General features: G+C 33.6%; 1 protein-coding gene and 1 long non-coding RNA gene across 2 annotated transcripts; both read left to right on the plus strand.

Annotated features, from left to right (window-relative positions):
* Nucleotides 1-8,722: 8,722 nt before the first annotated feature.
* LOC109179548 lies at nucleotides 8,723-10,601 on the plus strand. The gene is made up of 2 exons (XM_019329052.1): nucleotides 8,723-9,163; nucleotides 10,176-10,601. Exons 1-2 carry the CDS (start codon nucleotides 8,913-8,915, stop codon nucleotides 10,393-10,395), a joined length of 471 nt encoding a protein of 156 aa, XP_019184597.1. The 5' UTR covers nucleotides 8,723-8,912; the 3' UTR covers nucleotides 10,396-10,601.
* Nucleotides 10,602-17,746: 7,145 nt separating this feature from the next.
* On the plus strand, nucleotides 17,747-19,380 carry LOC109179553. The gene is made up of 3 exons (XR_002053928.1): nucleotides 17,747-17,989; nucleotides 18,829-18,992; nucleotides 19,344-19,380. It is a non-coding gene; the product is annotated as an uncharacterized LOC109179553 (long non-coding RNA).
* The last annotated feature ends 263 nt before the right edge of the window (nucleotides 19,381-19,643 follow it).

A 19,643-nucleotide genomic window follows, 5' to 3' on the forward strand; every position in this document is an offset into this window, starting at 1 on the left:
CATAATCTAGCACCTTTATTGCCTTTACCAAAGCACCAAATGCTTAAGTTTCCAACACATAAAGGTGCAGCCACCAAGTGGCCGAAAGTGCCTAATTAAGCACTCTACCTAGTGCTTAATAGCACTATTGCAATGTTCTAATTTGCACTTCAAAGTGCCAAATTAAATTGCACTTTCCATTAGTGCTACAAAAGCACTATTCACCAAAACACAATTTGTCTCAAATTAAATATACTAGTATAATTTGGAATTTTTGATCAAGTTAATTATAACAAAATTAACGAGAACAAATCAACCAAATTTTCCAACTAGTTGAATCAAACTCATATAATCGTTCTTAGAATATTATATAAAATATTCAACACTTGAGCTGTGACGATCACGATTATATTGTTATCCCAATTTTTTGACAAATTGATCCTTGAAATCCGTATCGTTCTACATGAACTAGAACCGAAGTTCGTTACGGGATTTCAACATGTAACACGCTTGTTACATTTCGTTCCGGCCGTTAAGCCGTTTTAGCATTTTTGCACATAATGCTCCGTGATGCACTAGGCACCCGTATTGAATCATTTCATACATTCAATATTATTTCATCGAATAATTCGTATGTACTATGATTCAATAGCTCAGTGGAACAATTCATTTTTTATTCAACAATAAAAAATGTATCAAAAGGATACTACAACATTTATTCAAAATAAATAAATAGGAAAATTACATTGGAAATTAATTTCCTTATTCCTATCTTGTAGTGATCCTTCAACCCGTGTGCCTTGTTCCATTTTCCAATCGTCCACTCCACGAAGGGTGGTCCATAGCGCACATCGGGGGTACCTCGGTTGTGACCTCACTCGTCCAACCATCCACATGTCTTAAGCATAGCGAAGTTATCCTCAACCTTTTCACTAGGATGACGGTTCGCTTCGTAGTGGCATTTCTCCTTCTTTTCGTAATTTTCTTGAAATCTAAGCTTTCGCTCGAGTTTCCTTCGATTACGGTTGAAGTCATTTGTAACACTACCATAGTCCTCAGACCATGTAGTCATTACACCATCATAGGATCCTTCATGGCTTTTAGCCGATCCACTAGGCAACACAATAGGTACCAATTGTGTGCCTTTTGCCACAGGTCTACCGGATCGTGAGCCAAAGTTCTCCGGAGCACCATCGTGTGTTTTTGCAACTCCCATGGAAATATTATTTCCAACGTTGCCGCCGTCAACCGGCATCACAGAATGTGCAACATCGTTGCCGTTCCTACCATTTGAATGTGCACCTCCGGCAACATTCACGGATCCAATACTCTTGGAATCCATCGATTTGTTCATTATCAAATTAAATAAGGTTTTAAGATTGCAGGTGATAATGAACCACAATCGATTTAATATCCCAAAATTAATATTTATATATACACACACAAGTATATAAAATATTATTGGATATTTATCCGAAATATATATATACACACAAATATATATATAAAACGGATCCAAAGGTTATATATACATGTATATCTACGAAAAAGATATACCAATATATATTAACCAAAAGAAAATATAATCCTTAGATTATAATTTCAAATTAACAAGAAAGAACGGATTTTTGCTTAGAAGCATAATCCAAAACCGAAAGAAGGAAATGATGGCTCGTGTTTGGGTACGGGTTTTTAGCGTGAGTCAAGAGACCACTCTTTCCTTAAAACCTTATTTGCCACCTCCCAAAAGTGCTAGGAGCGCCGTGGCCTAGGTTTCCCAGGATAAAACGCGCTACGGTTCGACGTTTGAGCACCCAAACGAACGAACCCGGCGAACTAGAGCAACAGCCTTGAACATAGTTAGGCTAAAGAAAGGAGTAGAAGTAGAAGGTTTTTGAAGCTTGAAAACTAATTTCGTGTAGAGCTCTTTTACTTGTTCGTTGTGTGTAAAGCTTCTACCTTCTACCCTTCTTATATAGGGGAGGAGTACTTAATAGCATTTATCATGGCCTTAATTACACGTTGTGTAACATCTGAAACAGCAACCCCCATTAACAAAATTAAATTCACAATTCAAAACTGGAGTTAATGGACTGTTGGCCTTCAGCCTCACCAAATTTCGGCCCCAGGCCGAAACTTTCAGCTTCGCCAAGTGCCCAAGGCCGAAACATTGGACCGAAACCATGGTTCAGTTCGGCCTGGACCGAGCTCGTCTCGGTCTTGGCCGAACCCAAGTGGCTATTGTGTTGGAAAGAAAGTTGGCATAACTTAGCCCGCAAGGCCAGCCAATTTCCGGACGACATTCGTGCCTGTAGGTGCCGGCGCACACGAGCTCGGGCTTGAATCAAGCCTTTCCGAAGTCATCTCTAGTTATAACTATAGAAACGGTACCGTTTTGATGCACGGTGCATAATTGATTATGTACCGCGGTGCATGATATAACGACTGAAATTTGCTTAAAAGAGGTTCACGTAATTTTTTTTTAAAAAGTCTTACATTAGAGTTAATAGTAAATTTAATTTTCAATTTTAGTAATATTTATAAATGTAGATTTTTAAAAACAATTTCATTAGAGGGTCTTGACTATCATCCTTTTACCAAATTTAATTCATCATATAATTTGTCATTTGTTCTTAACTCTATAACTAAATATGTAAATTTTAAAATATCATTTCTTATACAGTTAATTACCAAAATGGTCCCTTGACTATAGCAAAATTACTAATTTTGTCCTTGATTATTGTTTTAACCAATTAAGTCCCTCAACTTTAAAAATCTTAACCAATTTGGTCCTCCGTTTGTTTGACCGTTAGTCAACAGTTAACTTGGGACCAAATTGGTAATTTCGCTATAGTCAAGGGACCATTTTGGTAATTAACTTTAGGGGTGGGCAATTCGATTTAGTTTTCTCGAACCGAACCGTCCCAAATTGAACCGAACTAGTTTGGTTCGGTAATATACCGAACAACCGAAAGGTATTGGATTCTTGTATACCGAATGGTTCGATAAAAAACCGATTCGAACCGATCCGAATTGTTCGGTAAAAAAAAGAACTGAACTGAACCAAATACCGTTTGATTTTTAAAAAATAAAAAATAATAATAATAATAAAATAAATAAAGTAAATCCAAGTCCCTTGTTGCTTGCTCTGTCGTTCAGCTCATATTCTCATGGGTATCTCTCGTAAATGTTTTATTTGATTTCATTATGGTTTGTTATCAAAAGTTCTATATTATGTGTTATGGTGTTTACATAGTCCATATCCAAAGTCTAATATATAACAAAATATCAATCTAAAGTTCAAACGGTTCAGTTCGGTTCGGTTTTTATCGAACATTTTAGTTCGATTCGAGTTTTTATCGAATCGTTCGGTATACAAGAATCTATTACCGTTCGGTTGTTCGGTAATATTACCGAATCTAATTAGTTTGGCACGGTTCGCTTCGAGAAAACTGAACCGAATTATCCACCCTTAAAGTTAATTACCAAAATGGTCCCTTGACTATAGCAAATTACCCAATTTGGTCCCAAGTTAACGGTTGACTAATGGTCAAACAAACGGAGGACCAAATTGGTTATGATTTTTAAAGTTAAGGGACTTAAATGGTTAAAAAAAATAGTCAAGGACCAAATTGATAATTTCGCTATAGTCAAGGGACTATTTCGGTAATTAACTCTTTCTTATATTTGAGAGTAATATTTGTGTGAGACTATCTCGCGGGTCTCAATCCGTGAATACCGTCTCACGAATTTCAATCCGTGACCCGTCTCACCAGTCTCAATCCGTGAGACGGTCGAATCTTTGACATCATTAATCAAAGATCCAACCCGTCTCACGGATTGAGACCCGTGAGATGGTCTCACACAAGTTTTTGCCTATCATTAATCACTACCACATTTATCTAAAAGTATAATAAGTTTCAATCAAAGTTATATCCCTCATTTATGTCTATATTTTCAATGCTAATCATTTTTTACATTATGCTTTTTGAGTTGTACTATATAAATTTTTGGACAAAAATACCCCTACCGTTATAATTTCCGTTATCTTTTCCATTATTGTTACCATGCACATGCATCCATCATATATTTTCTTAAAATTCTTTAATGATAATAATATTTGTAGACATTATATATTAGATTATTATAATAAATAAATTTGATTTCATATAAATTTTAATAGTAAGGATTTGTTAGTTATTTTAAAAAATATAAATATTGGGCATATATTTTTGCGCGTCGCGCATATAAAAGACTAGTATTACGGATAAGAGTGAAATAGACCCTTAAACAATAGGTCAAAGTGTAATTAGCTCCTTAAACTAACAAAAGTTTCAATTAGACACTTTAACTTCTAATTTTTATGCAACTAAGTTAATTAACTGTTACTCCTAAATAATTGGTAGCTTTTTTTTATTTAAAAAATTTATTAAAATAAAAATTATATTTTTTTAATTCAAATAAAGTAATTAAATTGAAAAAAAAAAAAAAAACAAACAAACATACAGCGACGGCTTTCCCATCCAACCAAACGGAGAAGTCAACATTAACTTCTTTTGTTCAGTTGAACGGAGAAGTCGGATTGTCGTCTTCTCCATTGAGGAGAAGCCAACAATTTCCTTTTTTTAAAATTTATTTTTAAGTTATTTTTTAAAATTCAATTTTACTTGCTTTTACCTTTCGTTTACCTGCAAAATGAGTTAATTGGACAATTTTAAAAATTATAGCTTAATTGCATAAAAGTGAAGAGATGAAGTGTCTAATTAGAATTTTTCTTAGTTTAAGGGGCTACTTGACCTTTGGTCTATAGTTGAAGGACCTATTTAACCATTATTCTTTTATATTACGGTTAACTTAGCTTACATTATGCTGACATCATCACTATCGGTCAAATTACCTACGAAGTCCCTATACTATAATGTTTTGTTCAATTTAGTCCTTGTATATTTATTCAATTCAATTTAGTCCCTCTACTTTAAAAAGTGGTGAAACTAAGGACAATTGCCCAAATCTCATTAGGAACATGGTTATAATTACTTATTTCGGACATACAAATTTAATAAATAGGTGGTAAAAATAATTAATTTTAAATATTTATAAAGTAATATATGAGTAGTAATAAAAATATCGTCAGCGCCACGTAACCTAATTGAATAATAATATTAACACCATTATTCCTTAATTGCACCACTTTTTAAAGTACATGAACTAAATTGAACAAAATAAATGTATAAGACTAAATTGAACAAAACGTTATAGTACAACGACCTCGTAGGTACTTTGACCCATTATTATCACATCATTATATGTATATTCCAATTCATATAGTACATTATAAGTATTTAAAATTAATTATTTTTACCACCAATATATTACATTAATATATCTAAAATAAATAATTACAACCATGCTCCCAATGAGATTTGAACATTTGATGTCATCATACTTGTAATTATTATTTTTGACATATTAATGTAATATATTGGTAGTTAAAATAATTCATTTTAAATATTTATAAAATAATATATAAGTTGAATATAAATATCATGATGTGATAGTGATGATCTTAGCGCCACATAAGCTAAGTTACCTTTAACTATTACTCTTAATTGCACTACTTTTAAAAATACATGAACTAAATTGAACAAAATAAAAATATAAGAACTAAATTAAACAAAACACTATACTACAAGATCTCATTGGTGCTTTAACCAAATAATGCTTAGAGCATCTGCATCAGTTGGGGAGGTTTGGGAGATAATGTAAGAGTGATTAAGAAAGATAATGTGGGAATTGGAGAAAAAAAAAACAAAAAAAAAAATAATAAAAGTTCAGACGCGCCCGTGTGGGCTGCTGCTGTGCGCGTCTCATGTTCCTTATTTTTTTTTTCTTCTTTTCTGCCATTCTCCTCAACTTTGCAGGGCAATTTTTCCTAACTTGTTTCTTCCCTACACTTAACATTATTCTCACTCAAGAGAATGAATCTGACATTATCCTCCAAATATCTACAGATGTTATGTTCTTACTTTCCCGTATCATTTCACTGATTAGACATCCCTCCTGAGTTGACATATGCCACGTTAGCACCCTATATTTTTAAAACACAGAAAAATATTTTAAAACAAAAAATTACGGAGTATATATATATATATATATATATATATATATATATATATATATATATATATATATAAGGGTGAACTCTCATGCGAACGACTGCTCATGAGAAGATTGAGAACCCTTTTAGAGCGTGTTACGTATTCAGATCTAAGGGATGGAAAACACTGATTTTATAAAAAAAATGCGGTGGCATTTTCATAAGTAATTGAACATCAAAGTTGAGGTAATATGTATTACAAGTGCAATTAATATTTTCATATAATGCACTTCAGTGCATGTAAAATGTATTACAAGTACAGGTAAACTGTATTACAGGTGCAAATAAAAATTTATACTGAGCATCAAAACTAAGTGCACCTAACATTATAACTAGGTGCACCTATAGGTATAAGTAGTTGCACCTAGACGCATGAATGTTAACAAGTCAAATTAAATACACTTGTAGGTGAATGTATGTAGTGCACTTGTAAGTGATTTTACCTGCACATTTTACTTGCAAAGGTGCACCTATCCCGCCAACCCCTCCCTCAAGCCATCTCGCTGGTGGTTTTCACGGGTACTAACTACCCGCTGAACTCCCCCGCAAGAACAAAAGCGATGCTAAATAGAACGAACTCAAATCAATGAATGTTAACAAGGTAAAATTACATTCACTTCTAGGTAAAAGTATGTGCACTTGTAAGTTATTTTACATGCACTTTTTACTTGCAAAGGTGCACCAACTACTTGCACATATAACACATTTACGTGCACCAAAGTTCAAGTTATTTACGAAAAATACCACTGTGTCGTTTTTTTAAAATTACATCTGATTCGTTGATCTTGACACATGACGCGCGCTGGATGGTTCTCAATTCTCTCCTCGACAGGCAGTTTGCACCTGAACGCGATCACACACACACACACACACACACACATATCTTTCTTAACCACATTAGGGAATAAGCAACTATACTATAAGATTGACGGGGTTTTTGTTACAATGCAGTATCTATTCATAATTACTTTCTCAACTTACTAAAGTACAAAATAGTCAATAGTCCGCTGAGATTCGAACTCACAACTTCCCATATAAAGGAGCAACTTGGTGCCACAACTTATTTATTTATTTTTGAAACAAGCACAACTTATTTCTAAAACACAAAGAAAAACCCTTTTAACATAAAGGTCATGATTGAGCACTATTAGTTATTTGACTTGGTTAAACAATTAATATGAGTGTTTGATGAATTAGCTTTTTGTAACAACTTATTTCTCTAAAATGTTAATATTTAAAAAACTACTCAAAATAACTTTTTTTATTAGCCTTTTGAGAAAGTCATTTTGTAGTAATCAGTTAACAGCTAATTTACCAAACACTTTTCTATAATCAGCTAATACTATCAACTAATTAAACCTACTAACCTAATAAGCTAACAGCCATTTACCAAACACTCCCAAAATGTTTTACTTCGTATATATTTTATATATTGACGATAGAGCATCTACATCAGGAGTGAAATGGGGTTTATTTCAGGTCATTTAACTTGGGTGGGGTCAATAATCAATATAGGGTGGGGTTATTTTAAAATAGAATTCTCCCGCAAAGACCCAATTAAAGTAAGAAATTTTTTAAAAAAATAGATGGCTAATGCACGCAAGCTGGCGGCCATTCCGACTTTTGAATCTTTTTAGTTGTTTTTTTTTTTCTTTTTCAGAAAGTCGAATTTATTTCATTTTTACTTTTTCTTTTTCACTCACATATGTTTTTCTTTCCTAATCACATTTATAAAACCCTTCAAATACCATACTGAAGATCAACGTAACTACTATAAATGCTCTTAGGCGGTGAAAAATTATGCAGTGAAAATGTGAAATTGACAAGTCTGTAGCACAATTCTTCATAGTATCAAGTGCCTTCCAAATTCTCAGGTAATGTTAGACTTTAGGGACGTGATATCAGGATATGAACCACACACACATTAAAGTGGAGACTGGAGAGGAAGGAAGAAGACAAAACAAGGAAACCAACAAAAACTTACAGAGAAAAAAAAAAGTGCAAAATTCAGAAAATGAAAGATAAGCTTAAAGGAGTACGTGTCAACCAACTGGTAGGATCCTTCGCTTCGCCACTGTCTTTAATACACATCTTATAGCTAGCCTGGGTAAAACCTGCCCCCTACCAAAAAAATTATTTAATTTTTAAAACATTATTTTATTATAAAATTAATCAATTTTTAACAACTTATTTTTTTGAAAGCTACTAGTTCTATTACATTGTAGTATCCAAAAAAAATATGGTGCACTACAAAGAGATTAGTAATTTTATTGTTTGGAAATAATATAATTAAATAAATGATCCATTTTCGCGGTAAATTTTTACTCACTTTTTAAAGTAGGTAAACCCCATTTCAGAAAATAGGTAAATCGTAGTAAGAAGACATTAACCATCAAATATAAGAATTATACTTCATGCACTTGGTTAGTTTTCCAAATGAATATTATAAGTACTGCATTAGGTAAAAAAATTTAATACGAGATAATATATATATATATATATATATATATATATATATATATATATATATATATATATATTAATGTTTATTCATTAAGTTTCAATTATCTATTTATTGATTTTATAGCTACTTAAGTAAGAGTTTATCATAATAAAGCAATTGGCCCGCTTCCCTGAAAAGCTGTACTTCTCCACTCTCTACTTCTATATACTTGTCCTAACCTCTTTCACCTTCCAAAACTAAAGTCTTCGCCATCCTTAGCCGCCGCCGCCGCCGCCTTCCACCGCCGCGAGGAGGTTGAGTAAAAGCAATGAGATGGTGGGGCTCAGTGTAGTACTGGAAGGCTACAAGGATAACGCCACCGCAATAAGTAGCAGTTCACAAGTAGTTAGCAAAGCTAGTATGATCATCAAACCTCCTTCACCTACCTCTTGCTCTCCCAGCCCTGTTTCTCCTTCCGGCAAAAGTCCTTTTTCCCGGAGAGGCTCTCCGGCCACCGGGTTTCTTGATTGCTGCTATCTCTGTAAGCGGAAACTCTTGCCTGGCAAAGACATCTACATGTACAAGTGAGCACTCTTCTACTCATCCTCTCTCTATATATACACTCTCTTAGTTTGATTTTGTTAATGAGATTTGACTGAAGTTATTTTTAATTTAATTTATTATAATATTAAGTTTATTATTATGGTATAAAATTTATATACTAAGAAATTATGTTAAAAATATTGTTAAACACAAAAAAAAAAATTAAAAATAATTAAAGCATATTAAAGAAAATAAGAATAAAAAATGGTTGATTTAACACTTAGCTTATATTGATGTGAATCTTTTTAATTTGTCAAGAGGGTTTTAAAATTAAATGTCTCAGATCAGATGCCACTTCAAAGGAAAAGGTGAGATATCAACCCGACAACATAAACAAAGTTAATACAAATTGGTTAGAATAAAATGGTTTCGATGTTATCTCAAATGATAAGTTGAACACATAAACGTGATAGTTATATTGTTGTTCATGCCAATTTCTTTGTATGATTATATGTATGCGCGTGTATAACTGATAAATGAGGATTAATTTGGGTGATATTTTTTTTTTTTTTTTTGGTATTTTAAAAATACATAATAATATTGATGTAAGGAGTTAATTAAAATTTGGTCCTAGATTTATAGGTAGCAGTTCACTTTTAGTTCTTATTTGTTATAAAATTCTAATTTGGTCTTAGTATTATTGTGATATAATCATTTTTTGTCCCTCCTCGACAAAATAGTTGAAATGTCGTTAAATACAAAATCAGTTTGATTTTTTATACAAAATTAATTGACCTGCTATATTTTTATTTTTATTTTTTTTTGAAAAATGTTGATAATAGAAGACTTAAATACCTTTGTCTTCCCTTTCAAAAAAAAAAAAAAATACTTTTTGTCTTTTATAGAATTTAAATGATTTTGTTGATAAAAAACAAAAAATGATGCAAAGAGATTCTCTGAAAAAAAAATGGTCATTCAATCACTTATAAATACACAATATATTTTTTGGTTAACTGAAGGTGTTACTTTAATTTTATAATGATGAATTGATAGGGGAGATAGGGGATTTTGCAGCGTGGAGTGCAGGTGTAGGCAAATAGTGATGGACGAAGAAGAGCAGGCGGCGGCTATGAAACCGCCGTCATCAAAGAGAGATCACTGTTCATTGGCAGCCACGAAACCCCAACGTCCAACGCCGTCACCGGCGGCTCCTCCTCCTCCCAAGGCTCGCCGAGGAGCCACCGGAAACAGACCAAATGCCTTTGCATACTGAAAAATTAAATAATATATCCAACAAGGAAATAGTTTTTGCTATAATTTAAGCTTCCGGTTTTACCCTTGCGGCTTGCGACATTTTGTAATGACAGTGGTGTCCTCGTGAAAACTTTTGAGCCTGCCTCTGGGTTTGATTTGGCTTTCAATTTGGTTGGACAGGATTGGCATTAGCTATTTGTTTATCCTTCCTCTGTCATTTTGTTTTGTTTTTGTTTGTTTGTTTGTTTGTTTTTTTTTTTTTTTTTTAAATTTTATTATCTACCAATATTTTAATTAATATGTGTTTTTCAGATGTTTAATTATTAATTAATTACACTCGCTCTTCCATAATTGTTATTAGAATTATTGTTGAAACATGTCAAAATAAAAAATAAAAAATATAGCTTGAAGTCTAAGTGTCTGATCCAAAAAAAAAAAAAAACTTGTTTTATAGTAAAATAAGAATATAGTTTGAAGAAATATATATGTCTCTTCACTTTTGGCCATAAGGCCTGATAAATTCTTTTGACTTTTAACTTTTATTGAAATGGTAATAGAGAAATACAAAATTATTTTGGGGTATTTATTTTATAAGAAGAATTGTATAATGTTATGTGTTTTATTAAGTTATTACTTGTGCTTTGTCAAATTAATAGTTAAGAAATAAAAGTAAAAATGTTGCTACTACAAACAAGAAACCCTAAAAAAATGTAAGAGAACTTTTTTAAATGGTAAAATGGTCAAATAAACCTTCAAACTTTACCTAAAGAGTCAATTAAGCCCCTAAATATTTCAAAGTTGAAATTGAACCAATGAATATCTCATTTTAGTGCAATCAAGCCCAAAAATCAATTAGTGACCTGCTATTACAAGTCACTATGTTCCAGTCAACATCTCGGCAACCTTCGGCGATATTTCTGTCAACAAATCGACCGACGACCAAGAACGAGTTGCCGGTGGATTTTCAATTAACGGAGAAGGCAACCCTCTCCGGCTGGGTTGCCTCTCACTGGAACAACAGTGCTTGCCATTGCCGGAGAAGGGAACCCAGTTGTTGCCTTCTCCGGTGAGAAGGCAACCACTGGGTTGCTTTCTCACTGGTTCTCTAGCAGAAGGCAACAACAACAGTTGCCACTGCCGGAGAAGGCAACCTGTGGGTTGCCTTCTCCGGCAGTGGCAACCACTGTTGTTCCAGTGAGAGGCAACCCAGCCGGAGAGAAGGCAACCACCGGAGAGGGTTGCCTTCTCCGTTAATTCAAAATCGACCTGCGACTCATTCTCGATCGTCGGTCGATTTGTTGACAGAAATATGGTCGAAAGTTGCCGAGATGTTGACGGAACCTAGTGACCTGTAATAGCAGGTCACTAATTGATTTTTGGGCTTGGTTGCACTAAAATGAGATGTTCATTGCTTCAATTGCAACTTTAAAATGTTTAGGGGATTAATTGACTCTTTAGGTATAGTTTGAGAGCTTATTTGACCATTTTTCCTTTTTTAATTGAAGTCAAGTTCATAAGTTGGATTAAATGTCAAAATCAAATAAAATAGAAAGATATTTAGTGCAAATTGGTAGTTTTTGAGTTTCAAAGATGCTTTGGTAATTAGAATAATATCAGATAGATATATTCCAAACTGATAATTTTTTCAGTTTTGAGTATTTTTTTGGGAATTGCGAATATTTTCATTCCAATTCTTATGTTTTTTTTTTAATTAAAAATATCCACAAATAAATACGGGTTGGGATATTTCAAGAAAAAATAAAAGGGTTGGGAGAATCTAATCAATCTATCCCTCCTCTTTTCTTGCACCCACTCATTAAACAATACATTAATGTACTAGTTTGCCACTTTGCCCCCACTGAATTTAATTGAACAAAAATAAGTTTTAATTATGAGTGGTTAAAAAAAAATCAGCATGAAGAAAAAGAAGATGTATAAAATTATATTAAACCAACGAAATCAGTGAAGAGGTACAACTTTAAACCATTTGATTTCAGTAACAATTTAAAAAAAATTACAATATAAAGTAGTAAGAATATCAATTATCATATATAAAAATGAATATTGGCATTTTATAAATATAATGATAATTTTATTTTCACTATCTAAAAAAATATTATTGTTAGTTTTATGACTTTTGCAGGGCAATCAACGACTGGCCAACATAACCATTAAAATAACAAGTAATGAGAAATATAGAGAAAATAAATATATTATATTGCTCAAAATTACTTGCCTTCTCCCTAAGTATGAGGTCTATTTATACATATTTTAAGTTAGAAGCCCTACAAGGAATACGAATATATCCCGGGATGCCTCATATTAGGAGGCAAATTATTGTGTAGACCATGGTCCAAAAACGACGTCGTTTTGATGTTAAAAAAAAAAAAAAAAAACTCTGCTCCGCACGCGTGTTATAATAATGAACATTCTGGGTAAGATAATGTATTTTATGAGTTAGAATAATGTATTTTATGTGTTAGAATAATGTACTTTATATGTGTTAGAATAATAAAATTCCTGGAGTAGGATAATGTATTCTATAAGTTAGAATAATATACTTTTAGAGCCATCAAAACGGACTTTACCGGCCTCGCCCCGCGAAAAGAGTGGGATGAGCTTTGATATTTTGGGGCCGTATAGCTCGCACCCACTTAATTCGCGGGCTTTGACGGGCTGTGGAGGCTCGCCAATCCCACCAAATGTAATATAAAAAAATTATTAAAATAAATAAATGCTACCATAGCAAATTTATAGCATTAAATATGTCTTGTAAACTTGATTATATTACTAACATTAGTGTATATATATATATATATATATATATATATATATATGTGTGTGTGCGCGCGTGTGTGTGTGTACACCCTTTTATATAATTAGTGTATTAGTATTTAGTAATTGAATTTTTTTTTTGTTTAAATAAGGAGATTTATTAGCAGAGAGGATGAAGAATGTAAAAGCTCATACTAGATACAGATTGAGTCTTCGGCGTAAAAGCTATTAAGTAGTAATTCAATTCAATTATACTATGTGGTAAAATTCAGATTTACCTCTTTCAGTAAAAAAGGATAAGCCTCTAGCTTTATGTTATTGCAGTGTCACTATACTGTAAAACTATTGATTAATAAAGTCAAACTGCCTCTCTTGGATAGGCAAGAGTTTAAACTCTCACATATAACACCCTTGAATTTTGGTTTACAGTTTACAGTTTAAATGTAAACCAAAATTCAATTACTAATACACTAATTAAGTAATTATATAAAACGAAATATATACATATATATAGAATTTAGTTCTCGTGCGGTTGAGTGTCTCCCATGCAGTTGTGTGGTTAAATTTGAGTCATTGATCATACTTTAAATCAACGTTCATGATTATCAAAATTAAAAAAAAAAAAAACGCGATGATAATTTAGTAATTTTTGCATCTAGGTCAAATTTAAGGTGCGTAGTTTTTGTGCTTAAAGTGCGTGGTTTTTGTGCTTAAGGTGAGTAGTTGTGAAACTTAAGGTGCGTGGTTTTCCTTTTTAAGGTGTGTGGTTTTTGTGCTTATGGTGCGTGGTTTTTGTGCTTAAGGCAATGTTGCAAAAATCGCGCCTAGGCGTCGATTAATCGGCGCCTAGGCGCTAGGCGCCATTGCGCCGCCGCGAGGAACGGCCTCCGCGGCCGGCTAGGCGGCCGCCTAGACCGCCTAACCGGCCGGTTCGGCGGATTTTTTTTTTTTTTTTTTTTTTTTTTTTTTTTTTTTTTTTAATGTCGGAAAAGTTTCGGAATGCATAACTTTTGACTCGGTTGTCCGTTTTGGTCAATTTTTTTTTTCAAATCGCGTATTTTTTCGAGATCTATCCACCGCAAACGCCAAAGGCGGTTTGGTCCACTAATTTCTCAAAAAAATGCTTCTTTAGATCTTAATTTTAGTTTTTTATGTATTTAGATGGTTTAAACAATCTTTTGAACACTTTTACAACCACTTTCATAAATAGTTTCTAAGAAATAACTATGGAAACCTTATATTTTATTACTAAATTTTAAAAATTTTAAATTTTAAATTTTATTTTTAATTAAAAAAAAATAAAAAAAATAAAAAAATAAATAAAAAAATAAAAAATCGGCGCCTAGGCGCCCCCTTGGCACCTAGGGGGCGCCTAGCGTGTTTTGCAACATTGGCTTAAGGTGCGTGATTTTGTTCTTAAGGAGCGTGATTTTCCTTCTTAAGGTGCGTGATTTGTATGTTTAAGTCAGCTGTGGAAAACTTAAGGTGAGCTACTTTAAAACCTTAGGTGCGTGGTTTGTTGTGTGCTTAAGGTGCGTGACTTGAGTACTTAAGGTGCGTGATTTCTGTTCTTAAGGTGCTTTGTTTGTGTGTTTAAGGTGTGTGGTTTGTGTACTTAAGGTGCATCATTTTAATTTAAGGTGCGTAAACCGCAAAACCGCATGGGAAACTATACCCGCACCTGAACCCTTCCTTATATATATCTAATCTAAAAACATATTATGTCTCAATCAAAGTTATATTCCTAATTTATGTCCATGTTTTTAATGCTAATCATTTTGTACATTGTACTTTTAGAGTTGCATTATATAATTTTTTGGACAAAAATACACCTACCATTATAACTTCCGTTATCTTTTTCATTATTGTTACCATACACATGCATCCACCATATATTTTATTATATTCTTTAATGATAATAACATTTCTAGACATTATATATTAGATTATTATAATATTAAATGGATGCACACGATTTGTTCTCATGTTCCTACACGTTCTGTCTCTCTTTCCATAGTGATTTTTCCCCATTTGATTTTTATTTTTCGAGCACAGTTCGTTCAGTCCTCTCCTTGTAATCGACGATCGTAGTAATGGCTAACGCTGGTGGTGGTCGATGGTTGAAGCGGACAGCGGCAGGCAGTGTCTCTCGTTGGTCGAAGCGGAAGGCTCCGTTATCTCTGGTGGTGGGTCGCCCAGGTATGTCTATTAAACCCTTGTTTTTCTATTTCTGCCCCCTTTTCGATCATCCGTGTCTGTGTTTTCTTGCAATTGCAACTTAGTTCTGAAGCATAAACATAAGTGTACTGTAATTTAACATTTTATTTCTAATAATGCCTCATGCATATCCTGTAAGGCATTATCTCAATTGAATCATGCCAATACGGGGTATTTGTGGTTTTTTTTTTTTTTTTTTTGTTCTAACTCTTGAATTGAATAGCATTCGTTGATGGAAAGAATACATAAAATTATTTTGAAAACTTGTTTAGTGAGGATTTTCATCATTGTAAGATTAGGTTTGGCGTGTGCAACATTCAATTATCTTATGACGGAATATAAATATTATAGGGATTAAATTCTTATAGTAGTTATTGACTATATAGTAGTAATTTACTGCATTATGTTCGGTCAATACAATTAGTTTTTGTTTTCCTAACCGGACAGATTTTATCAATTTTCTTTGTTATTTTGCTGTGTCTTTTTAAATAAGAATTAATCAAAGTGTTATTAGTTAGAATTGATCTTATACTAGTTATATAATAGTTTAGTCCATTGTGTGTTTTTTGGATGTTAGTGCTTCTTTACGGTTTACTGGTTTAAGGCTGTGTTTTCTGTTTTGTTTTTGTTACTGTGTGTGCACCACTTTGTATATTTGTGTGCTTTTCTGATTGGTAGTGTGTGCACTTGTTTAGGTATGCTGGTTTAAAAATGTGTGGTGTGGAAGTGCTTTGTTACTCTTTCATATGTATTCTGTTTTTTTTTTTTTCTTGCCGTGGCATTTTCGATTATTCTGGCAGTTTGGGGGGTGGGGGGGGGTGTGGGATATGGTATGAAATAGTAGTTTGCAACTCTAGTTAGGTTGTGTGCACTATAGTTAGTGGTTGTGTGCCTGTTGCATGGTTCTTGTGTGCCTATACTGTTTCTTACTCCTTCTGTTGTTAATTTTGGGTAATATTTTGATTATATCTCCTCTACTATTATGCAGACGTTCTTCCCGATTATGCAAAGAAATCATTTCTATATCTCATGTGTGGACTTTGTGAATGAACACATTGGTGTTATTGATAGTTCTACTTCGACGGAGCCCACTTCGATGAAGTATGGTGAATCTTTTGTTCATTTGGTATGTTCTGTTATGGGTTCTTCTTTTTCCCCATTTTTTTTAGTTTGTGTCGCTTTTTGGTTGGTAGATGATGATGGTACTTTCTCTTTTGTAGCAATTGTTGTTGTTCGAGGTTTTCAAAGCCGCTGGTGAGGGATATAAGATGGGTTTGTGTCTTGATTTATACCCTAAGAGGATGCCGATGAAGTGGCGGGACTCGAAGAACAAAGTCGACAGTGGGGTTTATGCTATGCGCCATATGAAAACTTATGTTGGTCAAGGGGTGGGAAGATGGGAGTGTGGTTTAGTTAAGGGCGACAGAGCAGCTCTTGAGCGCTTACACTTTCAGTACATGAAGGAGATTTGCACTGTAGATATCAATGCCAACCGTATGAGTAATGTGGCAAATGCGGTGCGTTATCTTTCAGGTGGAGGATGTAGCACCATAGTTTAGGTAATTATATGTTTTTTTTTTTGGTAGCTGTTGGGTGTAGTATATTGGCCATTATCAGAATTGGTGTATTCTTTTAACGGTCCATTATGACTTTCACCTGTGAACTTTGTGTATAACTTAGATGCCTGATTTTTGGGAATATTAATCTATTTTTTGTCCTACAATTTTGGTGCATAGTTATTGTTCTTTTTATGTGCACCCCTATGTGGTTCGTGTGTTTGTAAACTCATATCGCAAATTGCTAGGATATGTTAAATACTGTTGGCTGCGTTTTTTCTTGCGTGCTCAGCTCACAGTACATCTGTGCCTCGGGTCTCTAAATTTTGTGCACCGGTGCCTAATAGTTTGTGGGCGACGTCACTAATCTTTCGTAGATGAAGAAGATCCTTACGAGATCTCTGCATTGCACATCAATCCAACCTGCTTTAGATCACCAAAGAAGAGTTGCAGTGTAAGCAATTAAAATATCCTGCAGCCACACACACACCAAAAAAAAAAAAAAGAGTTTAATTATAAAGTCAATACACATGTGTATGTAATATATGAGAAGCACACATCATATCTACTATACTAATAAGAGCCCAAGAGTGTTAGGCCTAAAATGGGTAGAAAAAATGTCCACCACAGTTTTTAATCAAATGAATGGCTCAGATTAATCATAAAATTGATCAGATTAATCAGATTTAAATTTTACAATGAGATTTACTTAAATACCCACACACCGTTAGTCCATCCGTTAAAATTTTAAGAATTACCGTTAGTTCACCGTTAATATATCTCTTAACGCCAAACCTCGCCATAAGGAATTTAGCCACCTCACAGGTCATCGTTCAGAAAATCGCAAGAGGTTTCGCCAAATTTCCCTCAAACTGCTAGCTCACCGGTTTTGCTTGATCAGTTCCTCTTGCTGCTGTGTTCTTGTTTAGAAAATCGCAAGCGCAAGGTTCCACCAAATTTCCCTCAAGCTGCTGATTTATTTCGCCAAACCTCGCCAGTCATGTTCAGAAGGAATTTAGCCATCAAGGTTTTGCCAAACCTCGCCAAATCGCAAGGATATCGCAGGTATTTTAGCCAGACTCCTTTTGTTGGGTTTTAGTCATCGCCGTTTAGTACACCCGCAGGATATAGCAGGTATTTTAGCACCCCTGTGGTTTACCGTCTGCATGATTTGGCACCAATCGAGCAACCGGGGACGAATGAGATTACTTGGGCCTCCCTTTGTATAACAAGTTGCTTGATACTGTCGAGAAGAAATACGCAGACGATAATTTCAAACATCTAAATTTGATTTGGTAAGTTGTTTGATTTTCAGTTTAAGTTCTTTGGACATGTTATGTTACCTACTAATAGATGAATCAGAACTTGGTCAGTATCACCACGGATGTCATTGACTGGTATGCTCGAGCATCAGGGGGTTCGTTGCTGGTTGGTAGTCACTAGATATGTCTGGTGATTTAGTTACAATTTATGTTCAATACTCTGTTTCTTTGTGTGATTTTCCTTTTCTCTGTATGTGTGTATGTGTAGAAAAATGTCAGGTATGCATTGTGTTAATACTCTTCTAAATAACAACTCTTTATAATTTTTTCCAGTTGTTGAAGAACAGCAATGATAACTGAAATTAGAACTTTTCTTAGAAATTTCAAATAATGTGAGTATGATGTTAACATTGAACCTTATTTTGAGTTCTTGGTGAATAAAGAATTTGTTATTGAATTTTGAATTGAATGATGGTTGTCTAATCAGTTAGATCCTAAAGGTAAAAGGCATACAAATTTCAAGACTGCTTTAGAAGATGACAAGGTCTGTGATCTTTCATTTTATTTTCAAGTTACTTTGTAAAAATCATTAACTAGCATTGACAAGTTCCTAATTCATAATTCTAAATCTTATAATTTCAGGTTAAATTAGGGGAAGAGGGCTGGAAAGACAGATATTATGAAGAAAAAATTTGGGGTTGAATATGTTGAAGATTGTGATAGGGTTCGTAGGGATACAGTAAGGATATTCATTCTTGCTGTACTGCCTTTAAACATGAAAAGAACTAGAATATTCCAATCCAGTTGTAAGGATTATTTTTTGTCTTCTTGTTGATTCTCTTGGTCATTTGTTTTTTCTTTCTTGTTTGGTCTAATTTATATTTTTCCTCTTGGGTTGTGTGGATTGTGACTTCTATACTACATCTGATTTAATTGCAATGATCCTTACAATGTAGAATATTACTCTCTATGTCATTTTTACTTCTGCATCCATAAAACATGTTTAAATTAGAGGTGGGTTTAACGGTATAAATGAATATTACATGTACCTGCTGCATCTCATACTCAAATCAGTTGCAAACTAATCATCTCGCTTATCATGAAATTGAACTTCATCTTCAATTTTCCTTTCTATAATAGCTTTCAGTTTTACATAGGTTTTGAAATATGCTGAAGGGATATGTTGGGTAATGCATTATTACTGCCATGGAGTCTGCTCCTGGCAATGTATGCCCTTTCAGAAGATGATATTAGTAATAGTTATGATCTTTGCTTTACTCAACCTAAAATTGTTATGTTGCAGGTTTTATCCTTACCACTATGCTCCCTTTGCATCTGATTTTCATGGATTTGATCAATTAGACATAACTTTCACACTAGGCAAGCCCTTCAAGCCTTTTGATCAATTGATAGGTGTCCTTCCAGCTGCAAAGTTTTTGGACTTATTTATACTTTTT

This window comes from Ipomoea nil, unplaced genomic scaffold (genome assembly GCF_001879475.1).
Source record: "Ipomoea nil cultivar Tokyo-kokei standard unplaced genomic scaffold, Asagao_1.1 scaffold0927, whole genome shotgun sequence".
Lineage (NCBI taxonomy): Eukaryota > Viridiplantae > Streptophyta > Magnoliopsida > Solanales > Convolvulaceae > Ipomoea > Ipomoea nil.